This window comes from Aulonocara stuartgranti (genome assembly GCF_965226115.1).
Source record: "Aulonocara stuartgranti genome assembly, chromosome: 5".
In the NCBI taxonomy this organism is placed as follows: Eukaryota; Metazoa; Chordata; class Actinopteri; order Cichliformes; family Cichlidae; genus Aulonocara; species Aulonocara stuartgranti.
Genome location: NC_138943.1, coordinates 20,131,527 through 20,154,034, shown reverse-complemented (window position 1 = coordinate 20,154,034; position 22,508 = coordinate 20,131,527). Strand labels below are relative to the sequence as shown.

The 22,508-nt window shown below is 40.6% G+C and overlaps 3 protein-coding genes across 7 annotated transcripts; 1 reads left to right on the top strand and 2 right to left on the bottom strand.

Moving 5' to 3' along the window:
• Positions 1-6,495: 6,495 nt before the first annotated feature.
• Positions 6,496-9,910, bottom strand: LOC309706130 (WD repeat-containing protein 82-like). Its single transcript, XM_082532390.1, has 9 exons — positions 9,537-9,910; positions 9,338-9,438; positions 9,185-9,251; positions 8,001-8,100; positions 7,511-7,627; positions 7,253-7,408; positions 7,076-7,145; positions 6,853-6,995; positions 6,496-6,753 (listed from the first exon to the last, which is right to left on the bottom strand). The coding sequence occupies exons 1-9, from the start codon at positions 9,695-9,697 to the stop codon at positions 6,721-6,723; spliced, it is 948 nt and encodes a 315-aa protein (XP_082388516.1). The 5' UTR covers positions 9,698-9,910; the 3' UTR covers positions 6,496-6,720.
• A 161-nt stretch (positions 9,911-10,071) lies between these two features.
• On the top strand, positions 10,072-12,816 carry rpusd4 (RNA pseudouridine synthase D4). 2 transcript variants are annotated; one of them, XM_082532389.1, is made up of 6 exons: positions 10,072-10,711; positions 11,527-11,626; positions 11,713-11,806; positions 11,997-12,147; positions 12,237-12,334; positions 12,428-12,816. In XM_082532389.1, the coding sequence occupies exons 1-6, from the start codon at positions 10,300-10,302 to the stop codon at positions 12,626-12,628; spliced, it is 1,056 nt and encodes a 351-aa protein (XP_082388515.1). In that variant the 5' UTR covers positions 10,072-10,299; the 3' UTR covers positions 12,629-12,816. The 2 variants fall into 2 exon arrangements, with proteins under 2 accessions (XP_082388515.1, XP_082388514.1); XM_082532388.1 differs by having other exon boundaries at positions 10,073-10,711; positions 11,419-11,626.
• Positions 12,817-12,899: 83 nt separating this feature from the next.
• Positions 12,900-21,926, bottom strand: qrich1 (glutamine-rich 1). Of its 4 annotated transcripts, none has more exons than XM_082532382.1 (12): positions 21,800-21,926; positions 20,397-20,656; positions 20,254-20,322; positions 17,141-17,278; positions 16,240-17,046; positions 15,718-15,877; positions 15,384-15,538; positions 15,172-15,286; positions 14,699-14,807; positions 14,453-14,604; positions 14,274-14,364; positions 12,900-14,186 (listed from the first exon to the last, which is right to left on the bottom strand). In XM_082532382.1, the coding sequence occupies exons 1-12, from the start codon at positions 21,804-21,806 to the stop codon at positions 13,997-13,999; spliced, it is 2,253 nt and encodes a 750-aa protein (XP_082388508.1). In that variant the 5' UTR covers positions 21,807-21,926; the 3' UTR covers positions 12,900-13,996. The 4 variants fall into 4 exon arrangements, with proteins under 4 accessions (XP_082388508.1, XP_082388509.1, XP_082388510.1 ...); XM_082532383.1 differs by lacking the exon at positions 21,800-21,926 and adding an exon at positions 21,559-21,671; XM_082532384.1 differs by lacking the exon at positions 21,800-21,926 and adding an exon at positions 21,320-21,584.
• Between the last annotated feature and the right edge of the window lie 582 nt (positions 21,927-22,508).

Here is a 22,508-nt window from a genome sequence, read left to right as displayed (position 1 = left end):
TTCTATTTATTTGCACTGAGGGTCCAAATAAACAAAGTGAAACGAAATGAAAACTTTGCGAGTAACAAACGCAGAACATTTTTAGAGAAAAATACTTTGAATGCTTTTATTTTAGTCATTTTCATCATTTTAATGTATTAAAGTAGCATCTGTGCTATAAAGTCTGTTTATCTTTGACTTACCTGTTAAGTTGTATCGATCACTGTGAGGAGACAAAGACCTGGGTTCCCTTTTCAAAGTGTAATCACAGCTGGCATCTTTTTGTTGAACAAAATGTAGATGTCTCGAAAAATCATCAATTGAGACATAAAACTGGCAGAACCGCTGTTTGTTTTTTGTCTTGCTATTATTCCCGACAGCTACTGTGAGGATTAAACGACTTGCTTCTCCAAAGTACAGATTACATCTTGTATCATCTTTCACAGATCCAGGCAGAGAGCAAACAAACCGAACATGTTCCCCATTAAAATGCTGCACACTCATCTGTGGTGTTTGACCTACATGAAGATTAATCAAGTCCCATTAATATACAAGAATATTGTATGTTTTACCAGCACAACAATAACAATACTGGTGTTCATAAAAGCTGAACGGCAACACATTTTGTAATTAACTGTAACTGGTCATGTTTAGATTCCTGCGTGCTGTCTTTGGTGGTGTAAGAAAATATGTAAGAACAACACTCCTAAAAAAGTTTTGTGAAAGAAAACATGAAGCTTTATAAAGATAATAACGTCTAACACACTGTATGATAACTTATCCAGTCACAGGAAGAGCAGTCTCTCACTTTGTATGGTGATGGAGGATGGTTCACTGTCAGCAGATGTTGAATTAAGGTCTCCAGTGTAAAAACATCTCACTTTAACTTCAGCAGGTGAACTGTGATTTGACATTAACAGCAGTTCTGTTGCAGTGAAATTCTGCAGGCATGAGAAGGCTTTGGAAGTACTTTTGCTCACCGTGTAGAAAAAACACTGATGAACTGAAACAGATGTTGGTGCCTGACAGTGTAACGTGACCGAGTCCGTCTCTGAGATCACCTCTGTGTTCACTGTCAGTGTTGGTGGAAGAAGAGCTGAAAAATCAGAGGTAAAGAAATTTTTGATCTAATAGGTAATTTTTGGTTTAAGTAAAGAACAAATATGCAGTCACAGAAAAATCTGAACACTGGAACATCAGGGACTCACCTTGTGCTTGAATCTCATGAACAAAAGCTGTTGGAAAGAAAATTTGTTAACAACATACTAAATGCACGTATTAATAACCATTATTATAATTATGTATTAATGGCTCATTAATACAAACAAACTGTCTTTTCAAGATCACAGGAATTTGTCCTGCTGAGGAAGTTTTAGTTTGGGACTCCTCACGTGAGTTTATTGATTAAAAATAAAAAAAATAGAAGCACCACAAAGTTACAAAAGTTGCTGTAAGAACACAACGTAAAATCCACAACCATGAAAAATGTAAAACCTACAGATTTAGCATCTTCAATCGAAAAGCTACAAGAGGTTTAACTTACACATGAGGATGACAAACAGAAGGTGTCCAGCCATGATGAAGAGGATTACTGTGACTGTGCAGAACACATGTGAAAGTCTGACTTTGTAAAGGCTGATGTTCCAGTTTAAGGAGCGTCACAGGAAAACCACAGGAACCACTTTAACACAAGCAGAGCAAAAAGCCATGAACGACCCTCTGATACTACTTATACTGCAGTGGAACCAGGACTTCAACTTCCTGTTCTGTGGCAAAGTCACATTTTACCTGCTCTCAGCAGATTTGACTGGTGATTCTACATTTTCCATTTCTATGATGTGATGATCCCTGAAAATAAATATGCGACCAACCATTAACATGGGTCACAAGATGGCTGGTGAAAAGGGAAACTTGCTTCTTTGTGTTTAAATAACAAGTTAGCTTAGAATTTGTGTGTATGTGTGTGTGTGTGTGTGTGTGTGTGTGTGTGTGTGTGTGTGTGTGTGTGTGTGTGTGTGTGTGTGTGTGTGTGTGTGTGTGTGTGTGTGTGTTATATAATAAAATACACTAACAATAAATATACTCATTAAAAATAGTCCCCAACAAACAGTACCAATATTTATATATTATAAAACAAATATCTATTTCCATTATTGTTTCAGCAAAACAAACAACCTTCATTTGTCACATACACAATCATACAGAGGACAACATGTAGTGAAATGCTTGTGTACGAGCTGCGGACATAGTTGTGCCATTCCAGGGCTTGGTTTTAGCATGGGGGGTCTAGCCAGGACCCTTACTGGATACCAGGTGGGAATAAAACTTGAGCCTCCTGCTCCAAGAGTGTGTAGTCTTACTACTATACTATCCAGCTGCATGCTTCTGTTCCTATTGTTTCTGTTGTAACAATATGAAAATAAAAATATGAAAATAATGACAATTCTTAGATAAAGGTAAAGATAAAGATAAAATAGAGATTGAAACTTTACTGGTAATTCTTGTACCTAAATAAAGTAAAATAAAATAGAAAACTACAGAGTCGTTGCATCAAGGTACCAAACTGTCTCAGAGACAACGTCACCCAAGACAAACGGAACACCTCATCACTCCTCCTTGAGTGAATTTCCAGCCCTCAAAAGAGATTTTAATAATTGTAACAAGGAAAAACAAGACCTTGAAAACAGGATCACAAAAATGCAGGAGGAGAAAAGTCAACTGGAAGAGAAGAACAGTGAAATGCATTGCAAGCTCCAAGATATGGAGGAAAATAATGAAGGCTTGCGAGTAATGTTTGATGAAGCACTTGAAAGAAATACACAACTGGAGAAAGAGTTTAAAAAATGGAAAATCAAACATAGAGAAATGTTTTACGAGGTCTATGACACAGAAGAAAAATACATAGAGATGTAGTGCAAGCTCCAAGACAGAGAAGAAAAATGAAAGCCTCCAAGTGACGTCTGATGAAGCATTGAGAAGAAACACACGAATGCTTAAAGACAAGGAAGAACAGGAGGCAGGTCACCAACAGATGCAGTGCAAACTTGAAGACACAGAGGAAAAAATGGAAGCATTACAAGTAATGATTGATAAAGCGCACAAAGAAAATTCAGACCTGCTAAAAGAGAAGGAACAACTGGAAGAAACCCAAAGAGAGACGCAGCACATTCTCCAAGAGTTTGAAACACAAAATACAGAATTACAAGTATTTTACAATGAAGTGAAGGAAATAAAATTGAACTTGAGAAAATATGCAGAGATATAGAGTGACGAATCCACGAAGTGGTGACCAAAAACAGCCATTTACAAGCACTCTATAACAAAGTCCAGTAAGCCAACACCAAAAAGCAGAAGCAGAAGCAACGGCAGGAGAAAAGTCATAAAGACATACAGTCTTCATTTCAATTACTACAGAAGAGACATGAAGAGTAACAAGCCACCCATCATAAAGAACAACAAAGAAACACATGCATGAGGCAAACAAAGAACTGGAAGAAAAACGTGAAGAAAAGCAGGAAACACTAAAAGAACGAGAGAAAAGGTTCAAGAAACTTGATGTGCAGCATGAAGCACTTTTCAGAGAGATGACAGAGTTCAGAACAAAAATCTACAGGAAATGAGAAAAGTCTGAGAAAGAAGAGAAAGCGGTTCGGGTTATTCTGGAAGAACGACTGTAATAATAATAATAATAATGGATTGCATTTATATAGCGCTTTTCGGGACCCCTCAAAGCGCTTTACAATACCACTATTCATTCACTCTCACATTCATACACTGGTGGAGGCAAGCTACAGTTGTAGCCACAGCTGCCCTGGGGCAGACTGACAGAAGCGAGGCTGCCATATCGCGCCATCGGCCCCTCTGGCCAACACCAGTGTGCTGCTTCTTCAGTTGAGCCTTGACAAGAATAGCCTCATCTTCCTCCGACAGGGGCAAATTATATAATAAAATATGTAAATAAATTCAGTGTGATTCAGAGCATTATTTAATTTGAATGTTGTTAAGATGTAAATCACCATTCAGCTTAAGAAAAGCTTCTTTACTTAAGAAAAGCTGGATAACTTAAACTGAGCTTTGTTTAACATGACTCCCTGTATTTAGATGAGGCAACAGGTTTGAGTTAGATAACAGAGTTCAAGAATAGTTCACCATAACTGAAACATAAAACTTAAGCAAAGTCTCACCTTCAAGATTCAAGAGAATCGTGCATTAGCGTTGACTGATCCTTTTAGGGGTGTGACAAATGGAAAAAGTCTGAAAACTGGAAATGGATCAGTTAGAGCTACACATGTGTGAGGGGGCCTACATTTATGTTTAACTGCTAAGTCATTCAAATATCTAATCAGCCAATCGTATAACAGTTACAGTGGGGCAAAAAAGTATTTAGTCAGCCACCGATTGTGCAAGTTCCCCCACCTAAAATGATGACAGAGGTCAGTAATTTGCACCAGAGGTACACGTCAACTGTGAGAGACAGAATGTGAAAAAAAAATCCATGAATCCACATGGTAGGATTTGTAAAGAATTTATTCGTAAATCAGGGTGGCAAATAAGTATTTGGTCAATAACAAAAATACAACTCAATACTTTGTAACATAACCTTTGTTGGCAATAACAGAGGTCAAACGTTTACTATAGGTCTTTACCAGGTTTGCACACACAGTAGCTGGTATTTTGGCCCATTCCTCCATGCAGATCTTCTCGAGAGCAGTGATGTTTTGGGGCTGTCGCCGAGCAACACGGACTTTCAACTCCCGCCACAGATTTTCTATGGGGTTGAGGTCTGGAGACTGGCTAGGCCACTCCAGGACTTTCAAATGCTTCTTACGGAGCCACTCCTTTGTTGCCCGGGCGGTGTGTTTTGGATCATTGTCATGTTGGAAGACCCAGCCTCGTTTCATCTTCAAAGTTCTCACTGATGGAAGGAGGTTTTGGCTCAAAATCTCACGATACATGGCCCCATTCATTCTGTCCTTAACACGGATCAGTCGTCCTGTCCCCTTGGCAGAAAAACAGCCCCATAGCATGATGTTTCCACCCCCATGCTTCACAGTAGGTATGGTGTTCTTGGGATGCAACTCAGTATTCTTCGTCCTCCAAACACGACGAGTTGAGTTTATACCAAAAAGTTCTACTTTGGTTTCATCTGACCACATGACATTCTCCCAATCCTCTGCTGTATCATCCATGTGCTCTCTGGCAAACTTCAGACGGGCCTGGACATGCACTGGCTTCAGCAGTGGAACACGTCTGGCACTGCGGGATTTGATTCCCTGCCGTTGTAGTGTGTTACTGATGGTGACCTTTGTTACTTTGGTCCCAGCTCTCTGCAGGTCACTCACCAGGTCCCCCCGTGTGGTTCTGGGATCTTTGCTCACCGTTCTCATGATCATTTTGACCCCACGGGATGAGATCTCACGTGGAGCCCCAGATCGAGGGAGATTATCAGTGGTCTTGTATGTCTTCCATTTTCTGATGATTGCTCCCACAGTTGATTTCTTCACACCAAGCTGCTTGCCTATTGTAGATTCACTCTTCCCAGTCTGGTGCAGGTCTACAATCCTGTTCCTGGTGTCCTTCGAGAGCTCTTTGGTCTTGGCCATGGCGGAGTTTGGAGTCTGACTGTTTGAGGCTGTGGACAGGTGTCTTTTATACAGATGATGAGTTCAAACAGGTGCCATTCATACAGGTAACGAGTGGGGGACAGAAAAGCTTCTTACAGAAGACGTTACAGGTCTGTGAGAGCCAGAGATTTTCCATGTTTGAGGTGACCAAATACTTATTTTCCACCCTGATTTACGAATAAATTCTTTACAAATCCTACCATGTGGATTCATGGATTTTTTTTTCACATTCTGTCTCTCACAGTTGAAGTGTACCTCTGGTGCAAATTACTGACCTCTGTCATCATTTTAAGTGGGGGAACTTGCACAATCGGTGGCTGACTAAATACTTTTTTGCCCCACTGTATTCCAGGCATTTAGACATGTGTACATCATCTACACGATGAAACCGAGCATCAGAATCGGTCAGACAGGCTGAGGAAGTAGACTGGTACTTGCATCGTCATTCATTTCTGACCACGTCCATCTCTTTATCACCACAGTGTAGTGGTCTTCAGATGGCTGCTTCAATCAGGATAATGTGCCGTGACACGAAGCGTAAACCATCTCCAACTGATATCCAACTTCTGTGTCTTCATGTCAATATGGACCAGAATCTCTAAGAAATGTTTCCAGCACCTTGTTGAATTTGCGCCACGAGGATCTAAGCTAGGGTAAAGAAGCACAGGATTTGGAAACACACACACACACACACACACACACACACACACACACACACACACACACACACACACACACACACACAGAAAACTCTCACTTGTTAGTGTTTGTCAGTTTACACTAATACTTCTAATATTGTTCGTTAATACAAAGGAAAAATAATAATAATAAAAGCACTTGTTGGAATTCAGATAATTCCTAGCAAACGTTTGAGGAGGGATGAGGGACAACGTTTAAAAAACAAGATTTTTTATTATATAACTTTAAACCAGTTTATTATAAAACCATCAATAAAAGCACAATTATTATTTTTTAAAAACACAGGCAAATAAAAGCTAATGAAACATCTTTTTAAAAAAAGGTAGAAACAACATAACATTTTTCCAAAATATTCCTTGGTCATGATGTTTGTAAAGGAAGGTCCAACTTCACTCCATGATGGTGACCTTTGGTGCCTTTACAAGTCATCAACACACGGGAGCCAAAAAGTCTGTTGAGAAAATAATTTTTAAAAAGTCAAAATGAGAACAATAAGCAGTTTTTCCAGCAGGAGATCAATGACACACTGGTAAGATAGGCTTGCTCTCACCGTGTTAGAGCAGGCACTAACAAACGTCATGAATCTGGGGTTGAACTGGAGCGCACTGATGGGTCCTGGATGCTTCCCATCCAGCACGGCCACTTTCATTCCACTCTCTGTGCTCCAAACGTGAACTCTCCCGTCTTCTGAGCCTGGAAAAACCAGAGTGTTAACAGGAAGCTTAAAGGAAAAGGCTCAAATCTAAAGTTTGAGGGTTTTTTTTTTAGCTTACCAATCATGACAAACTGCGAGTCAGGTGTGAAGCAGGCCTCCAGTGAGATGCCTTTACTGTTGTTGTAGCCCTTAAAATGAGGAAAGACAGGGATGGCTTCAGCATGTAATCTGAAAATAATTATATTAACATAAAAACAGATGCAATTCCGTATTTTTGTTCCAATATGTCTCTTACGGAAAAAGTGTGCAGAACAGATCCATTGAAAGCATTCAAGACTCCAATAATCCCTTTATTTGTAGATATGAGGATCTGCTTCCCATCACTACTGAATTTGAGTCCAGTCCAGTCACAAACGCGATTAAACCTCGTTTCAAAACAGGCAAACGGGCCCTTCAACGGTAAGATTTTCAGATAATTAAGAATTTCATTTAAGGCTTTTGGAAAGAATGCATGTGAACACAAACAGAAAACCCTTAATGGACTCAGCTGTACCTTGTCAAAAGCACGAAAGTCATAGAGTTTAACTGTCTTTGAATCCACTCCTGCAGCAAATATCAGCCCATCGGGGTCAAACGAACACAGAGGTGTCCCCAGTGGATTTATCAAACCCTGAAAATCAGAGAGATTGTGCAACATAAACTGGTAACTTTCAAGAAATATGCAAAAGAATCCTCAATAATGACCACTTTCTGCATCACATGTTTTCATATTTATGTGTTTATTTCCATTTGGTGTTTATTTACTCCTTATATTTTTGCAAGGTTATGTTTCTGGTATTACCCATAGATTTATTATGTCTGAGCAGATCCAAGAGAGATTTGGAGACCTCTGGTGGTCAAGACTACTCAGGGACTAGTAATCAACAGCACTTTAATAGGCAGTATTTTGTGTCACAATATAAAGCACACTATTCTATTACTGTAGCTGTTATTACACATTTGTAAATGTGTACAAATGGCAGAAGAAATGGAAAACTACTTACTTGAGAGTTTTGACAGTGGAGGTCCCAGATCCGGATAGTCTTGTCCAGTGACCCAGAGATAAATGTGTTATCCACCGGAGACATGGAGAGAGCAGTAACCCTGAAACCCAAACAAACTGGTTTTAACTGATCAGGATTGAGCTAATGTTTTATTGAATGTAAAATTACTTTAAGGAAAGACAGACAGGAACAAGCTTTTCAGGAATGCACACTATATGCACATCCACAATGAGAATCTGAATTCCTCTGCAATCCAAAAGTGCTCTGTTGGACTGAAATCTGTGACTCTGGAGGCCATTTGAGTGCAACGCTTTGTTTCATCCAAATTTTGATCCTAACATCTCAAACTTACAGGAGAAATTGAGAATCATTCAATCAGGCAACGTTTTTCTTCTGTTGTCTAATTGTAGCGATATAAACCGTAACTACTGTTTATTGTTCTTAGCAGACAGGAGTGGCACCCAGTGTGATCTTGTGCTGCTTTAGCACATCTGCTACAGAAATGTCTGGAGAGCATTCAGAGATGCTCTATTGCATAACTTGGTTATAACGAGTGGTTATTTGAGTTACTATTTCTCTCCTTTCAGATCAAAGCAGTCTGACTATTCTCCTCTGTCACCAACGAGGAATTTTCACCCAGAGAAATGCTGCTTACTGGAATCTTTTGCTTTTTCAGATCATTTTCTGTAAATCTTGGAGTTGGTTGTGTGGGAACATCCCAGCAGATCAGCAGTATCAGAAGTACTCAGACCAGCCCGTTTGGCACCAGCAACCACGCCACATTAAAGTCACTGAAATTACCTTTGTTCCCCATCCTGATGCTCAGTTTGAAATTCAGCACATCACCTTCACCATGCCTAAATGTATTGAGTTGCTGCCATGACACTGGCTGATTAGATATTTCCACTAAAATCCAGTTCAACAGGTTTAGCTAATAAAGTCACCATTGAGTGTATATTTCTGTATTTTTATGAGCACACTGGAGAAAGCTCCAGAAAGGTAGAAAATGAGAATTCCACTCAACTACATTTTATTCTATTTAGTCTGGTTACAGTAAATAAAAGCATGTCCATTTACTTAGTAGGCATATAGGGTGCATACTATATAACTGTCTGCTTTCACTGAATACCAGTCTACATGTTTACAGTTGTGGTTGATTAAGGTTGTGTGTTTGCTTTACGCACCTCTTAGTGTGACCTGGGAAATATCGGATGTACTTGTTGTCAGTGAGCGAAAGGTATCTGATGGTATCTGAAAAATATCCCAAAATATATTTCATTTTCCAAAATGGACCATTAACTGTATTCGCATTGCTGTGCATGGCGTCAAGTGTTTACCATCCAGTTTGTTGGAGCTGTAGATCACTGTATTTGTGTCTCCATGCGTGTAGCGGATGAGGTCTACTCCATACTTTTTGCTGAAGAGGTTGCTTTTGCACCTGAGAAAAGCACAAGGACACCATAAGAACACAATGCAGTCACATTAAGGATCTTATTTATCATATACAGTATACTGTCTACAGTGGCTGCCACTTACTTTCCATCTCGCATGTCATACAGCAGTATGCGGTCATCGTCGCTGCTTGTTATCACATTTTCACCATTTGGGCTGTAGTCCACGCAGTTGACCTTCTCTTCGTTTTTCCGATGAGTCCTGGCCACTCTGAAACATCGTAATACACCGTCTGTGATCTTCATAGCTGCAGGCTTTTACCAAGAAAGCATACGTTAGGAGAAAAAACACTCCATCAGCTTCCTGTCTGAGATTTAATGAAGCCTGGTAATTATTTCGGTTTGGTTGAGCTATGCGCATCTGCTGTCCATTAGATCACTAAGGTGCTTGTATTTGCATTATGGCAACAAAAATCCACAGCAGACAACATGCAACTTTGTAACAACCGGAAATTATGATCGACTTAGTTTTATTCATCTACCAGGCGGGCGGTGCTTGCCAGAAGCTATAATATTTTGCAGTTGTGATCTGGCGGGCCGTGTAAGCGTAGTTAACAAATACACCCGTTGAGAGAAAGGCGGAAATTACCGGAATGCTTTTTTACATTTACGCAGTGTGTATTTGTTATGTTTAAGAGCATTTAAACGGATAGTTATATCGTTTGTCGTTTGGTTTTATCTATATAGTGTCTAATATGTCGGAATTATTTTAATTTGAATGAATGGATGAAATTATGCTTTTATTCTGAAAGGCTTGGCCCGGAACTTCTTTAATAACTTCAGAGTTCATGCTTGTGTTTTGAAGCTCGTGTGCGCCGTCTGGTCTGTGAGGTTCACTCAGTGCCGTGATGAACAGCTGTGGGAGACTAGCGCGTGTGTTTGACCGGAGCTCCGGCCTGGATGTGCTCTTCTGTCTGGCCAAACCCCGGACAACCTGCCGCCAGTGTCCGCAGACAACACCGCCCCTCGCCCGGGGTCAGAGCACCGCTGCCAACCACACTCCAGGCTCCGACGCAGATGACAAACCCCGTGTTAGAGCCGTTGACCTGGCCCGTAAGATCCGAGGAGAGAAGTCGAAGACCCGAGAGACAGCGCCTCCCATGTCTGCCCAGCAGAGGAGGGTGATGGAGCTGAAACGGTTCAGTGTACAGTTACAAAATGTGCACCCCAACGTGCTCGCCAAACACCTCCACAGAAGCGTGCTGTACCAGGACAAGGATGTAGTGATCGTCAACAAACCCTACGGCATCCCTGTGGCAGGTAAACCAACACTGGGCTGTCTTCTTTAATCTGATTACACTGACAAGAAGTTTGAAAAAGTTTTTATTTTCAGTTTGAAATAAAAATAAAAATCAACTCATTGTAATGTTAAGAAAAAAAACAATGAGATCTTTGTAACATGGTGTTTTACAATGGATATGGTCAGCAGCAATATTCAGGTAGACTGTGGTGTTTAAACGATGGTACTAAAGGGCACAGAGTGTGCCAAGAAAACATCGTCTGACATCATCCATTTGTACTGTTCTGTGTGAACCCGAAAGATGATTGGGAAACTTTATAAAATACTCAAACCTGCCTGTCTGACACCAAGAGCCATGCCACATTTAGTCTTTTAAATCACCTTTCTTTCCCATTCTGATCATGGCTCTGAACTATTGACCATTATTGATGCCTGCATGCTAAATTAATGTGATTATCTAATTAGATATTTGTATTAATGAACAGTTAAACATGTGTATGAAAAATTATGTGGTGAGACTATATTTTATTGTTGTACATATTAAGGTGTTCTTAAACAGGCTCAGTATTGTTGTTATTATTATTATTATTATTGTTGTTGTTATTGTTAGGAGACATGCAGTATCATTACTGAGAACAGCTGGAATGACCATAAAAATGTCAGCTATCACACTGAAGCTGGGATGTCTAACTGGCACCACAAATGTAATGTTGCTGCTGTCTCCCAGATGACTCCGACGTCACATCCATCACCTCTGTGCTTCCTGTTCTCTCAAAAATGATGGATGGGATGAAGATCAAGTCTGATTCTCAGCTCATTCCCTGTCTGGGTCTAGAAAAGGACTCAACGGGAACTCTCCTGCTGGCCAGGAGGGATGAAGTGGTGGAGCACGTACTCGCTCTGAATAGAAATAACAAAGTGGAGAGGAAGTACTGGTGAGTAGGGGAAACTGATAAGGATTAATTAAATAATGTACATGCTAATACTCCCACTGCATGTTAGTTATGTTGTTCCTTTTCAGGGTTATCACGGTTGGTGTTCCTGTGCCATCTGAAGGTCTGATTGATATTCCCATCATAGAGAGAGAGGTCACAGGTCCTCAGCCACACTACAAGGTGCCTCTTATTCTGTATGATCATTGCTTTAAACATCCTTGTATGTACGGCTTTTAGCTTAGTAGTTAGTATGTTTATTACACATTAAATTAGTTTGGGTTTGTTGTCCAGAGCATTTGAGTAAATTACTAGTTATTGTTTAAATAATGGTGTGCATTTTCCAGTCTCATAACAACTTCTTTGATTTCAGATGGCTCTGAGTCCTCTTTACAGACTGAACGATGAAGGTGATGGTGTAACCAAAGTCCGAAGTCATCGCCAAGCTCATCCAGCATTGACCAAGTACAGAGTCCTGGACAGCAGCAGTGGTTGCAGCCTTGTGGAACTCCAGCCTTTTACAGGTAACAGTGCACATGTGAACAAAAGGAAATCATCCCAAAAACCTGCCTGGGCACATGTTCGGGATTTTTCTGCTTCATTGTGTTCACAGGAGTGAAGCACCAGATGAGGGTTCATATGGCCTTTGCTCTCGGGTGTCCCATTCTTGGTGACCACAAATATTCCCACTGGAGCAAACTGGCACCACAGGTAAGATGTTTACAGTCTCTTTTTTAACATGTATAAGAGTTTGATTTCTATTTTGTCACAAATGATGACTAAATAATACATTTCCTTCCACAGAAATTACCAGAACGTGTGTTGGGAAAACTTGGGATTGAACAGAGCAAGGTTCGGCACCTCCCCCTTCATTTACATGCACGACAGCTGACGCTGCCAGGAAGCAGCCAAGCTGACGTCAACGTGTCCTGCCCGCTACCGAAATACTTCACCCAAACACTGGGCCGACTGCATATAACTCTCCCAGATGAAAAACAAACGTGATCATCTCCTTGCTTTGTTCAGCGTTTAACAGTCCAACCCTGTTAAATGTAATTTAAATGTGGAATAGAACATCAGGATGTGTAACTACAGCGCCGATACGTGTGATAGTGGACAGATGTGGAACAGAATGTGTTAATTATTAAAAACTGATGCTATGGAACTGAATAAGAACCATTCAAATGCGTCATTATTAAAAAGACCCACAGCTCACTTTTTCTTTTTAGAAGACAGTAATCATTATGTTTCAGCTTGACATGACTTACTACAAAGATTCCATCTGCATATATTGTTTAATAACCTACTATACACACATACATGAAGGAATACGTTGGCAAAAATCCTTGATGGGTGTTTCAGATGTTAGTTTTATCCTGAGAAAAATCTGAATGACTACAATATACAGATATAGGTGACAAATTAAAGGGAAAAAAATCCAACAGTATATGGTGTCTCAGTTATGCTGAGGGAGTACGTCTCAGCTCACATTAATCCTATGTTAAAATGCTTCAGTTTTGACACGAGTGGCATCTCCCAGGATGCAGGAAGGGGTTGAAATACTTGAGCTATGAAATTATGAATCAGGCTATGACCTCTGGAGTCACCGGATCTTAAACAAAAAGTGCCCTGCGGGGGAGTTTGGGCCAACATGGCCACTACCATGGTTAAAATACCCATTTAGAGGATATCTTCTAGATAAAGAAAAATTGTGTCCTTCACTACAGCTGAGTTAAAGAGGCAGCACAGGCAACCAAGTTACTGAAACACACTGGTTTTGCCTTCAATTTGTCACCGATCTGTAGCACTTAACCATGTGAATGATTGAGTTTTAACTTATTCCACAAGCAATATCATGTAATTATGTTTTGGAAAAAACAGGCACAAGTATTTCAGATTCAAACTTATCATACATGGTCCAAAATGTATTTTTAAAAAAAAGTTGTGAGCACTGGTCCCTGTAACTGTCTTAAGATTATTACTAGTGGTACTAGAGAATTAAGACGTGAACAGCCTGTGAGGTTAAGAAAGAAAAGATTACAGTTGTTTAATCATTTATAAGATTGACTTTGTACACGAACGTGTATCATCTCTGCCCAGCTGAGAAGAGACTAAAGTCTTGCTCACTTGCCGGTTCAAAAGTTACAGAGGTGATATCTTACAAAGGCAGCCAAGAGAACGAGAAGTCCAACCCACCGGTCAAAAACAGAGATAATAAGAAGAGAAGAATTTATGGATCTGATGAGCATAATCATGATACTCTCCTCAGAAGTTGTTCCACTTTATTTTAATGGCCATCGATGATAATAGTCAGGATGGATACTGCATAGTCAACAATCTGGAGAACAAGTTCCTGTGAGCCAAGTCCTCAATCTAGCTCACATTTTCTGGAACAACACAGATGATCTCCTGGATCTCTCTGACCACGATGATGCGAGACAGCATTTGTTCCACCTGCTGAATTGTGAGGGGCTGAGAGGAGTACCACATCGGGCTGTTTGGTGCAACGACAGGCTCTGGAGTCATGTAGTACGCATCGTTACGTCCTTTAACGCTCTGTGGGCTGGAAAAGAAAGTTAAGCATGTGTCTGGGGGTGTAAACTGAAGAGTAATCATCACATAAATCCTACTAAGCTGAAGTGCTGCTCACCATTTGAAGAGGTAAAAGTCATAAAGTTTGATGGGACAACGAAGAGGATTCGCAGGATCCTCGATCTGCTCTTCATACATGTCATCGGTTCCTAAATGATGCAGTACACAGCAACAGGTCAACAACGGGCATTTCTGCTATCCAACACTGAGCTAATCACGACCTGAGCAAGAGAGTACCTTTTTGTCCAGCACTGTGTAGGCCTTGCCCTTTGAGAAGGCGAATACTGGTTGCTTTGTCCTTGGCGTTAGTTGGGTTCTTCCTTGAGTGTCTTAAGACTTTAGAGAAAGCTACTTTCATGTGCTGTTCAGGTGTTATCAAGTGGAAATACCTGCAACAAATACGACATTGTACCATATTCGGTATTTGACTCTGAGCGATTAGAGAGAGGATAAAAGACTAAGGGCCATTCAATGGTTACTCACTTAGTGTTGAAATACATTAGAGTTGTGAGCAATGTGGAAGGTGAATGTGCGCCAAGCTGTTTACACTCCCACAGCATCTCCTCTGTCACGTGACTTGGGATGATATAACCTAAGAGGAAAACATACCATGAGTACGGCAGGATTCACATGCATGTGTTTAAGGCTTCAGCGCATCTCCGTCATGTTGAACAGGATGATGTGATCCCGAACTAAATCGTCGATCTGCTGCTTAGCTCGTCCTTGCCAAAAAAAATGCTGTTAACTGCATAAGGTTAGTAAAGTGCAGCTAGCATGGCTAATGCAAACAGGCAACAGAAGCTATTTTAATCTTGTGAATAACTGATGGTTGTTGCTATGACAATCATGCCAGAAAAGATCCCAAATGTCAAAGATGTATGTAAACACTCGACAATGGACATGTAAATGCTGCCTGAATATCGAAAACAATTACAAAATTGTGGATTTTGCCTTACCTAAAGGATGCACAGTGGGTTTCCAGTCGTGCAGGATTTTGTGTAAACTTTCGCAAAATCGAGTGTAATATGGATCATTGAAAATATCATCCACACGTCCATTTTCAGAAAGATACTATAAAAAAGAAAAAAAACCCAACAACACAGAAAAGCAATTTCAGCCTTAGTTTTATTCTTCCTGCCTTTTTGTGGTTGAGTATGGAGATACTAACCTTCTGTATACACAAGAAAACATAATACAGGACATCGGGAGCAAACTGTTCGTCCTCGGATCCTCGTGCCTCCTGAGTCATCAGGGAAAGACCCAAGTTTAACTCCGCCACTGCACTGGATACCAGATCTTCCTGAAAACGCAGGGGCTGACGACCTGAACGCAGAAATACCAGAAAACACTACGTTTGGAGAAGCAGTGTAAAACTGACTTTACTTCTAGGTGACTAAGAATAACAGTACGTACTACAGAGTGCCAACAGCAAAATGTTGTGACTTCCTCTGGTTTCAGCAAGAGCTCACTGTTACTGAGACAACTGTAACAGGCCTACTTACGTCCTATGGGCGCAAGCTTTGTTGTTTCCCGTTTGCTTAGTTCAGCATTTTTTCTCTTCACCCAAAGGCGCCAAACCTCCAGCCCTTCCTCTGGCTTTAGACACACAGGAACCAGAATCTCTGTGGGTGCTTCGCCCTGAGCTTCAGTGGCTACTTGACCCTGCAGTAGAAGAGCAAAGGGAAAAAAAAAAAAAAAAAGGTTTTTGAGAAAGATGGCAGCAGAGTTAAACACATCTTATTAATTACATGATGGTAATTCATAGTATGATAATACTGTTATGTTGTAACATGGTATTGTTATGATTAGTAGTATTAACTAGTCCTAGTTAAACTAGTTCACATTCTTAATTCAGAAAGGAAAAAAAGGCTAAAAATAAACATGAACTTTTGAAAACACCATCATGATTATGACCAAAGCAACAATTATCAGTTATGTTCTGTTACATTTGCACAGGGCAAATTTAGTTCCAGCCATAATCATCGAGGACCAGAGTACAACTGTAAGACGGAGTCTTTTCTAACCTGCAGATGGAGCTGCTGGTCTTGTCCATCTTCCCCTTGACTCTGCTGTTGATTTGGGTCCCATATTTGCACTGACTGTGTAGTGTTGTATGTCCCTCCTACGGTCTGCACTGCCACGGGGATATGAATGTTGCCGTTCATGAACTGTGCTGGGAAGAGGGTCTGCACGATCTCTTCCTGCGTTGCAGTGGTGGCCGAATGCACGTCGGCAGACCTCGATGTGGAATTTGGGGACATTTTGTCCTTGCCGTTGGCGGTAGTTACTTGCACTGTGCTATACGTCTCCTGTGGTATAGCAATGTGAGTTACACCCTGCTGCTGTGGAGTGGAGTACACAGGGATGGTCCAGGTCTCACCTTGGGGACCTGTGATTGTTCCTGTAGTGCTGTACAGCTGAGCACTGTCAACTGTGAGCAAATCTGGTCGTAGGGACACATAACTTTGCTGCTGGCCTTGAGGGATGGCTAAAACTGTAGCCACCTGCTGCCCCTGTGGAACAGCATACGAAACAGCTAGGGGGACATCCATCTTACGCTTCTTGGCTGGTTGGAGAACAGTGGGGATAGTGCTGGGCCTCCGCTCTGCCTCCCTGGTAGAGTCCTGTTGCTGAGCAGGAGTCATGGTCTCAATGGTCTGGATCTGGATTTGTTGCCCACCCTGTAACTGAATCTGCTGGCCGGCCTGAAGTTGAATTTGCTGTCCCCCAGGCAACTGAATATGCTGCATTCCCTGCAACTGGATTTGTTGGCCACTTGACAGTTGGATTTGTTGTCCTCCAGCTACGGCGGCAACCAACTGAGCCTGAATCTGTGAAACACAGTAAACATGTTTTTTTTGTTTGTTTGTTTAAATGGGGAAACATGGAAAAACCTGATAGACGTAACTGAAGTTAATCCTCTACCTGCTGTTGCTGCTCCTCTGTGAGCTCTCCTGCCTGCACAAGCTGGGCTGTTGAGATTCCCTGCATGTCCTGCTGAGAGGGGTGGGCCACCTGAAGAACCTGACCAACTGTTTGGCCCTGCTGTTCTTGGATCTGAACCTGGCACAGAGGGAGAGTAAGAAAAACAAACAGACTTGTAAGCAACCTTATGAATCATAAACACACTGAAATACTTTTCTTTGACATTTCTGCTATGAACAACACAACAGTCATCAAAGTCATAAGGCGTCTCAAGTTTATACATTTGAAGTCTCAGTAAGATACACCCATGTCTGAGGTGACCGATCCTGTTTTAATTACATTAATGTGAATTGAACAAGCATGAAACAGCAACCATAATCCTGAGAGAAAGTTGATCTTTTTTTTGGCTTGTGATACTTCATAGAACTAACTTCTGCTACTAATCAAACAGATATTTCATTGATTGTGCTACAAGGTCTTTAATTATCTGCACAACAGGCAAACAAAAAGCAAACACCCTCTTTCCAATTACATTAAAAACATTTACATTGCTTTAATTTTTATTGCACAGAAGGACTACAATGTGATGGTACAAATCAGTATAACCAGTCAGAAATGTATCCTCCATTTCCACCTGCACCTTTTCCTACTGAAGAATCATTGTGACCACAACATTTTTCTGTAAAGTGCTCCTTTGCGTGGTTTTCACATTTCCTGTTGGCTCTGTATGCATACTTAAATACTAAGTGAAAGATCTTCTGTTTGTATTCAGTAGGAAAGGGATTCCTTCCAGTGAGCCTGACTGTAGCCTCTCAGAAGGCACTGCTTTGATATTTGGATTGGATATCAGTCCAATACTCGATCCAACTTTTTGGGTCAGTATGGGATCCATTCCTTTGAGTTCTACAATGTTTTCTGTTTACCAGATAACAGCAGCAGTTAGCGCCACAGCTAACACAGCATGGAGGGAGGTTTGGGGTCATTTCATGCTGCTACACCAACAACTTCTATCTGTACATCTGCAGAAGCATTTATTTAACTGGAAACTTTCCTCCTGTTTACTTTCACTCTCATTATGCTCTGTCCAGTCATGCAAGATGGAAAGTTTTGTGTAACACTTTTTAGGAGTGTTTACTAAACTTATGATATAATTATAATTTAAAATGTGATCAAGTCAGTTAAAGTTAATTTCACTCCAGCTGTCTCATTCTTGATGAAGAAAGTACAACGCCTGTAAATGACACCAGTTTGCAGCCTAATGACTCCAGTCCAGTGCAAATAGATTAAATGAACAAGAATATATTTCTATATCCTCCCTTTTTCAATAATAAATACCATAAATTCTGTAAATTTATAGCCTGTTTTTAACCCTAACCCTTTTCAAAACTTGTGAAAACTTAAGTGGAGTATGACCTCATTTCATACAAATGATTCACATCTATAGCTGATAAAGACAACACCAGTACACATTTTATGTGCTATAAGAGTGTCATATTTTGATGGTTTGGCTACAGCAATGTCTCACATTTACATTTTCAAATGTAGGACTAGGAGAAAAACCCAGGCATGTCTGAGAGGAACAGCAACATGTCAGCCTCTGATAGATTTAGTAAAAAGGGAGCTACCTTTCAAATATTCCAGAAAACCACTCCTGCAAAAGGTGGAGAAACTTTGAGGAGAGCCTCGCAGCTCCTGACATGTAACCCAAAAGTAAACAAATGCCTCAAACTAAGCATTACTACGACAGGAAGAGCCAATGGTGGGTAGAAATTACCAAATCAATCACCTGCAGGTGTTTAAACAGCTCAACCCAAGAAAAAAAAAAACAAAAAAAACAACATAAAACATCCCGGGTAAAAAAACAAACAAACAACGTTTTCAGGTTAATTATATGACAATACTGCGCAGGTGTTTGAGGTTAAGCTACTTTAGTTATTGATAAACTCAAATGTTAAGCAGTTATTTTATATGTTTATACAGACTTACATGGAAACACTACCTCGGCTACTTTTGTGATTACATTTGACGTATGCTGTGTCACTGTATGTAATGCTGTTGCCATCTTGTTTTGACAGATTCACATTTCAAATTTCATTTCAGTAAGAGAGTGCACTTCATGTACTTACACTTACAAAAAAAGCTGCTGTCTGCAAGTGTTTAAAATTTTTGTATTTTTTTTTCTATATCACCAAAATTAGCACAAATTTTCTGATGAAATATCATGATATAAATTTTGAATCTATAATTACCCACCCTTATTTCAATCTCTTCCTCACAGTGAGAAATACAGCTTTCTAATCCAACACTGAGATCAAATCAGTACATCAGCAGAGACTCACAGTCAAAGCAGTGGTGTCAGATCAGAAAGGGAAAAAGCTGGACTGGTACATCCTTAGTAGCCTCAGGTTTTTAATGTCAACATAGATGCATTCTCATATGTGTGACAGTGTATCAGGCTATGCTATGGAGTAATGCAAAAATAACGCACTGCTTTTTAAAACAGTAACTAATAATTTGTAACATATTCTGGTCTCTATGTAATGACACAAACACTAGTGAGTAATTGTGGTGTGCTGAGACTGAGAGGACAATCGGCTATATAAAATTTAAACACACTATGTTTTTGTATGAGGTTAGGCAGGAAGAGTCTCTGTGGACTACGTTTGCAAATGACATCATGTTCGATTAGTTTAAATTTCTAGGATCAACCATGCAAAGCAACAAACAGTGCACAACAGAGGTGAAGAAGAGAGTGCAGGCAGGGTTGAGTGGATGGAGACAAGTGGCAGGGTGATTTGTGACAGAAGGATAGCAACAAGAATTTAAAAGACGGTAGTGAGACCTGCTCTGATCTACGGTTTGGAGACAGTGGCACTGACAGTAAGACAAGGCGGGACTACAGGTCACAGAGCTGAAGTTGCTCAGATTTGTTTTTGGAGTGACCAGGATGGATATGATTAGAAATGAATACATCATTGGGCCAGGTCAGGTTGAGCAGTGTGGATGCAAACTTTGAGAGTTTGTGTGAAAGAGGAGGATAGGGTGAGATAGGGTGAGATGGAGGCAGATGATCCGACCAATAACAAGACCAGCTGAAACAAGAAGAAACTAACCTGCACTTGAAGCTGCTGTTCAGATCCTTGATGCAGCTGGGGTGACATCTCTGTTGAGGTCACCTGTACCTGTTATAAAACATTTACATGTAATTGCAAACCACCAAACAACATAATTCAACACCCAATATAAAGTGTCTTACTGGACAGGCCAGCTCCAGGAGAGATCCTGCCACCTCCGTGCTGTCTGTGTAAACACAGTTGGCACCCTGCTGATGGTACACCATGGCTGTACTGGTGGCTGCCCCTTCCTGCTGGCTGAACTCCTGCAGCACCTCTGGGCCCTTGGCAAGAGACTCCAGGAACTCCTTCATCCTGTGCTGAGGCACAGTGCGGGCCTTTTGCCGCACATATTCGTCAAAGGAGACCACCCCACTCTCCTGCTCGTTCATCGTCACTGGACCTGGAAAGGAGATTTTTCTTTTACACTTCTAAGAGCACAGTTACATCCATTACATCCTAAACAAGCTGCATTTGCAATGTTCATGTAAAATGATGAGAGACAGCTTTTCTCTCTTACATACAACTACAATGATGCAGTTTAAATGTTTGTCAGTAAGGTTGGGAACGTTAGGGTTGCTATGTTAAATGCATTTGGCTTGGAGCTAATACAATGACTGTGCTTTGCTTAAATCAACTTTTCCTACAATTAAGAAACACTGCAATCACAGATTAGCTGAAAGGTAAACCTAAATGTTTACTATGAGCGATTAACTGGGTTTAATAGCAATGAAGTAATGAAGCAACGCACCAACAATGGTGCCTGGTTTCATTATATTGACAGTTTATGTGACAGCTAGTTGTTAGCATGCTAGCTTAACAATGTTAGCTAGGCGCTGTTTTGCCACAACCCATATGGATAGTTCACTGAGTAGCAACCGCCGACTGCATTCTACACTGTTGAATACCAATATAATTTATGCCGTAACTTATACAACACGGCTATAGTTTTACTCATAATAGAGGCTATCGAACTGTATTTAACACAGCAACACCTCGCTGGCTAACCACTGTGCTAACGTTAGCTAGCGAGCTAGCTCGGCTGCTCTGGATCCTGTCATGCTACCTTAAATAAAATGAAATCCTCTTGTTTCCGCCAAGGCACGGTGTTTAAAACCAAAAAAACCGATAAACGTCTAACAGCTACCACCAGCATACCATTTACTTGGCTACATAGCACATTTTAGCAGCTGTGCAATACCGCAAAACAATGCCGTGATTACACGGAGATAAAATTTAACCATTGGCCGATTCTCTGACGTCTGCTTATTTCACGCTGAGCTCCGGGTTGTGTTAAAAGTTTACCACTTCCAGCAAAGCGCAGGTTTAGTTATGCGGCGAAATCCCACGTCGTATGTCCAAAAAAACACCACTCAGCGACACACGCACAAAACCCCACACACTGTTTACCAAGTGAGACATAAAATGACGGAAGTATAGGCCCCGAAAACAACGCGGCTGCTCTCCACACTGCTCTGCCAACCAACGGGCTGATAACTGCAGCTCCCATCCCGGTAGCAAGAGCAGCACTGTTATGAAAACTTACATGACATTTGGACGAGAAGTGCAACCACATTTGTGTAGTTAAAGGTAGGGCATGTCTCATCTGTAACGGTGGGTCAACCGTAATCTGGCAGTGCAAGATAATCACAGTCTCTCAGATTAAAACAGGGTCATTTGCATTGAAATGATAGAACCTATATACACAGATACCCAGTTTGAATGATCGCAATAAATAGACAGCCTTTTACAATACCACTCCTTTCATTGAGGATTAATTTAAAAATCAGACAAAATAATGACTGATCATTGTCATACTATTAGATATCTGTTCTAATATTACAGAAAAGTAGGATCTGTATAGTTTTAAATTAGATAGATATTGGCCACATTATGTGGTTAATTGGCCTTGGTTATTTATTTTATTTTAAAATATTTTAGTAGGGATTCCTTACTTAAATTATTATTTTCGGTCAAACTGTTTTTATGTTACGATGTCTCTGTTTTTGATTATTAATCATTTTATTTTATTATTAACTGTTTAATTTATTTCCTCTGACTCTGGAAATCAAGATACGTGACTTTAAATGAACACAAACATTTTCTTCCAGGATGGTTCTCCTGAAGCTTGGTAAACATGAATGCATGTGCCTTTAACTTGTTCTAACTTCCCCAGTCTGCCTTAAAGAGCCAGGCATGTGCTACTGAGGGCCTCCCCCTGTTCCCTCCACAACAAACTGCCTCTTGCCCTTCTT

What these genes read in the sequence shown, in the direction of transcription:
- LOC309706130 (XM_082532390.1), bottom strand. Translation starts at nt 9,697, where the DNA reads ATGAAGATCACAGACGGTGTATTACGATGTTTCAGAGTGGCCAGGACT. An exon ending in TATGACATGCGAGATGGAAA is followed by an intron (nt 9,439 to 9,536) that starts GTAAGTGGCAGC and finishes TGCTTTTCTCAG; the next exon opens with GTGCAAAAGCAACCTCTTCA. An exon ending in TCCACTGTCAAAACTCTCAA is followed by an intron (nt 7,628 to 8,000) that starts GTAAGTAGTTTT and finishes TCTGATTTTCAG; the next exon opens with GGTTTGATAAATCCACTGGG.
- rpusd4 (XM_082532388.1), top strand. Translation starts at nt 10,300, where the DNA reads ATGAACAGCTGTGGGAGACTAGCGCGTGTGTTTGACCGGAGCTCCGGC. An exon ending in GTCCTCAGCCACACTACAAG is followed by an intron (nt 11,807 to 11,996) that starts GTGCCTCTTATT and finishes CTTTGATTTCAG; the next exon opens with ATGGCTCTGAGTCCTCTTTA. An exon ending in GGAGCAAACTGGCACCACAG is followed by an intron (nt 12,335 to 12,427) that starts GTAAGATGTTTA and finishes TTCCTTCCACAG; the next exon opens with AAATTACCAGAACGTGTGTT.
- qrich1 (XM_082532381.1), bottom strand. Translation starts at nt 21,026, where the DNA reads ATGAAACCAGGCACCATTGTTG. An exon ending in AACAGCAGCTTCAAGTGCAG is followed by an intron (nt 17,279 to 20,253) that starts GTTAGTTTCTTC and finishes CCTCTGTGCCAG; the next exon opens with GTTCAGATCCAAGAACAGCA. An exon ending in GACTTTTACCTCTTCAAATG is followed by an intron (nt 14,187 to 14,273) that starts GTGAGCAGCACT and finishes TTTCTTTTCCAG; the next exon opens with CCCACAGAGCGTTAAAGGAC.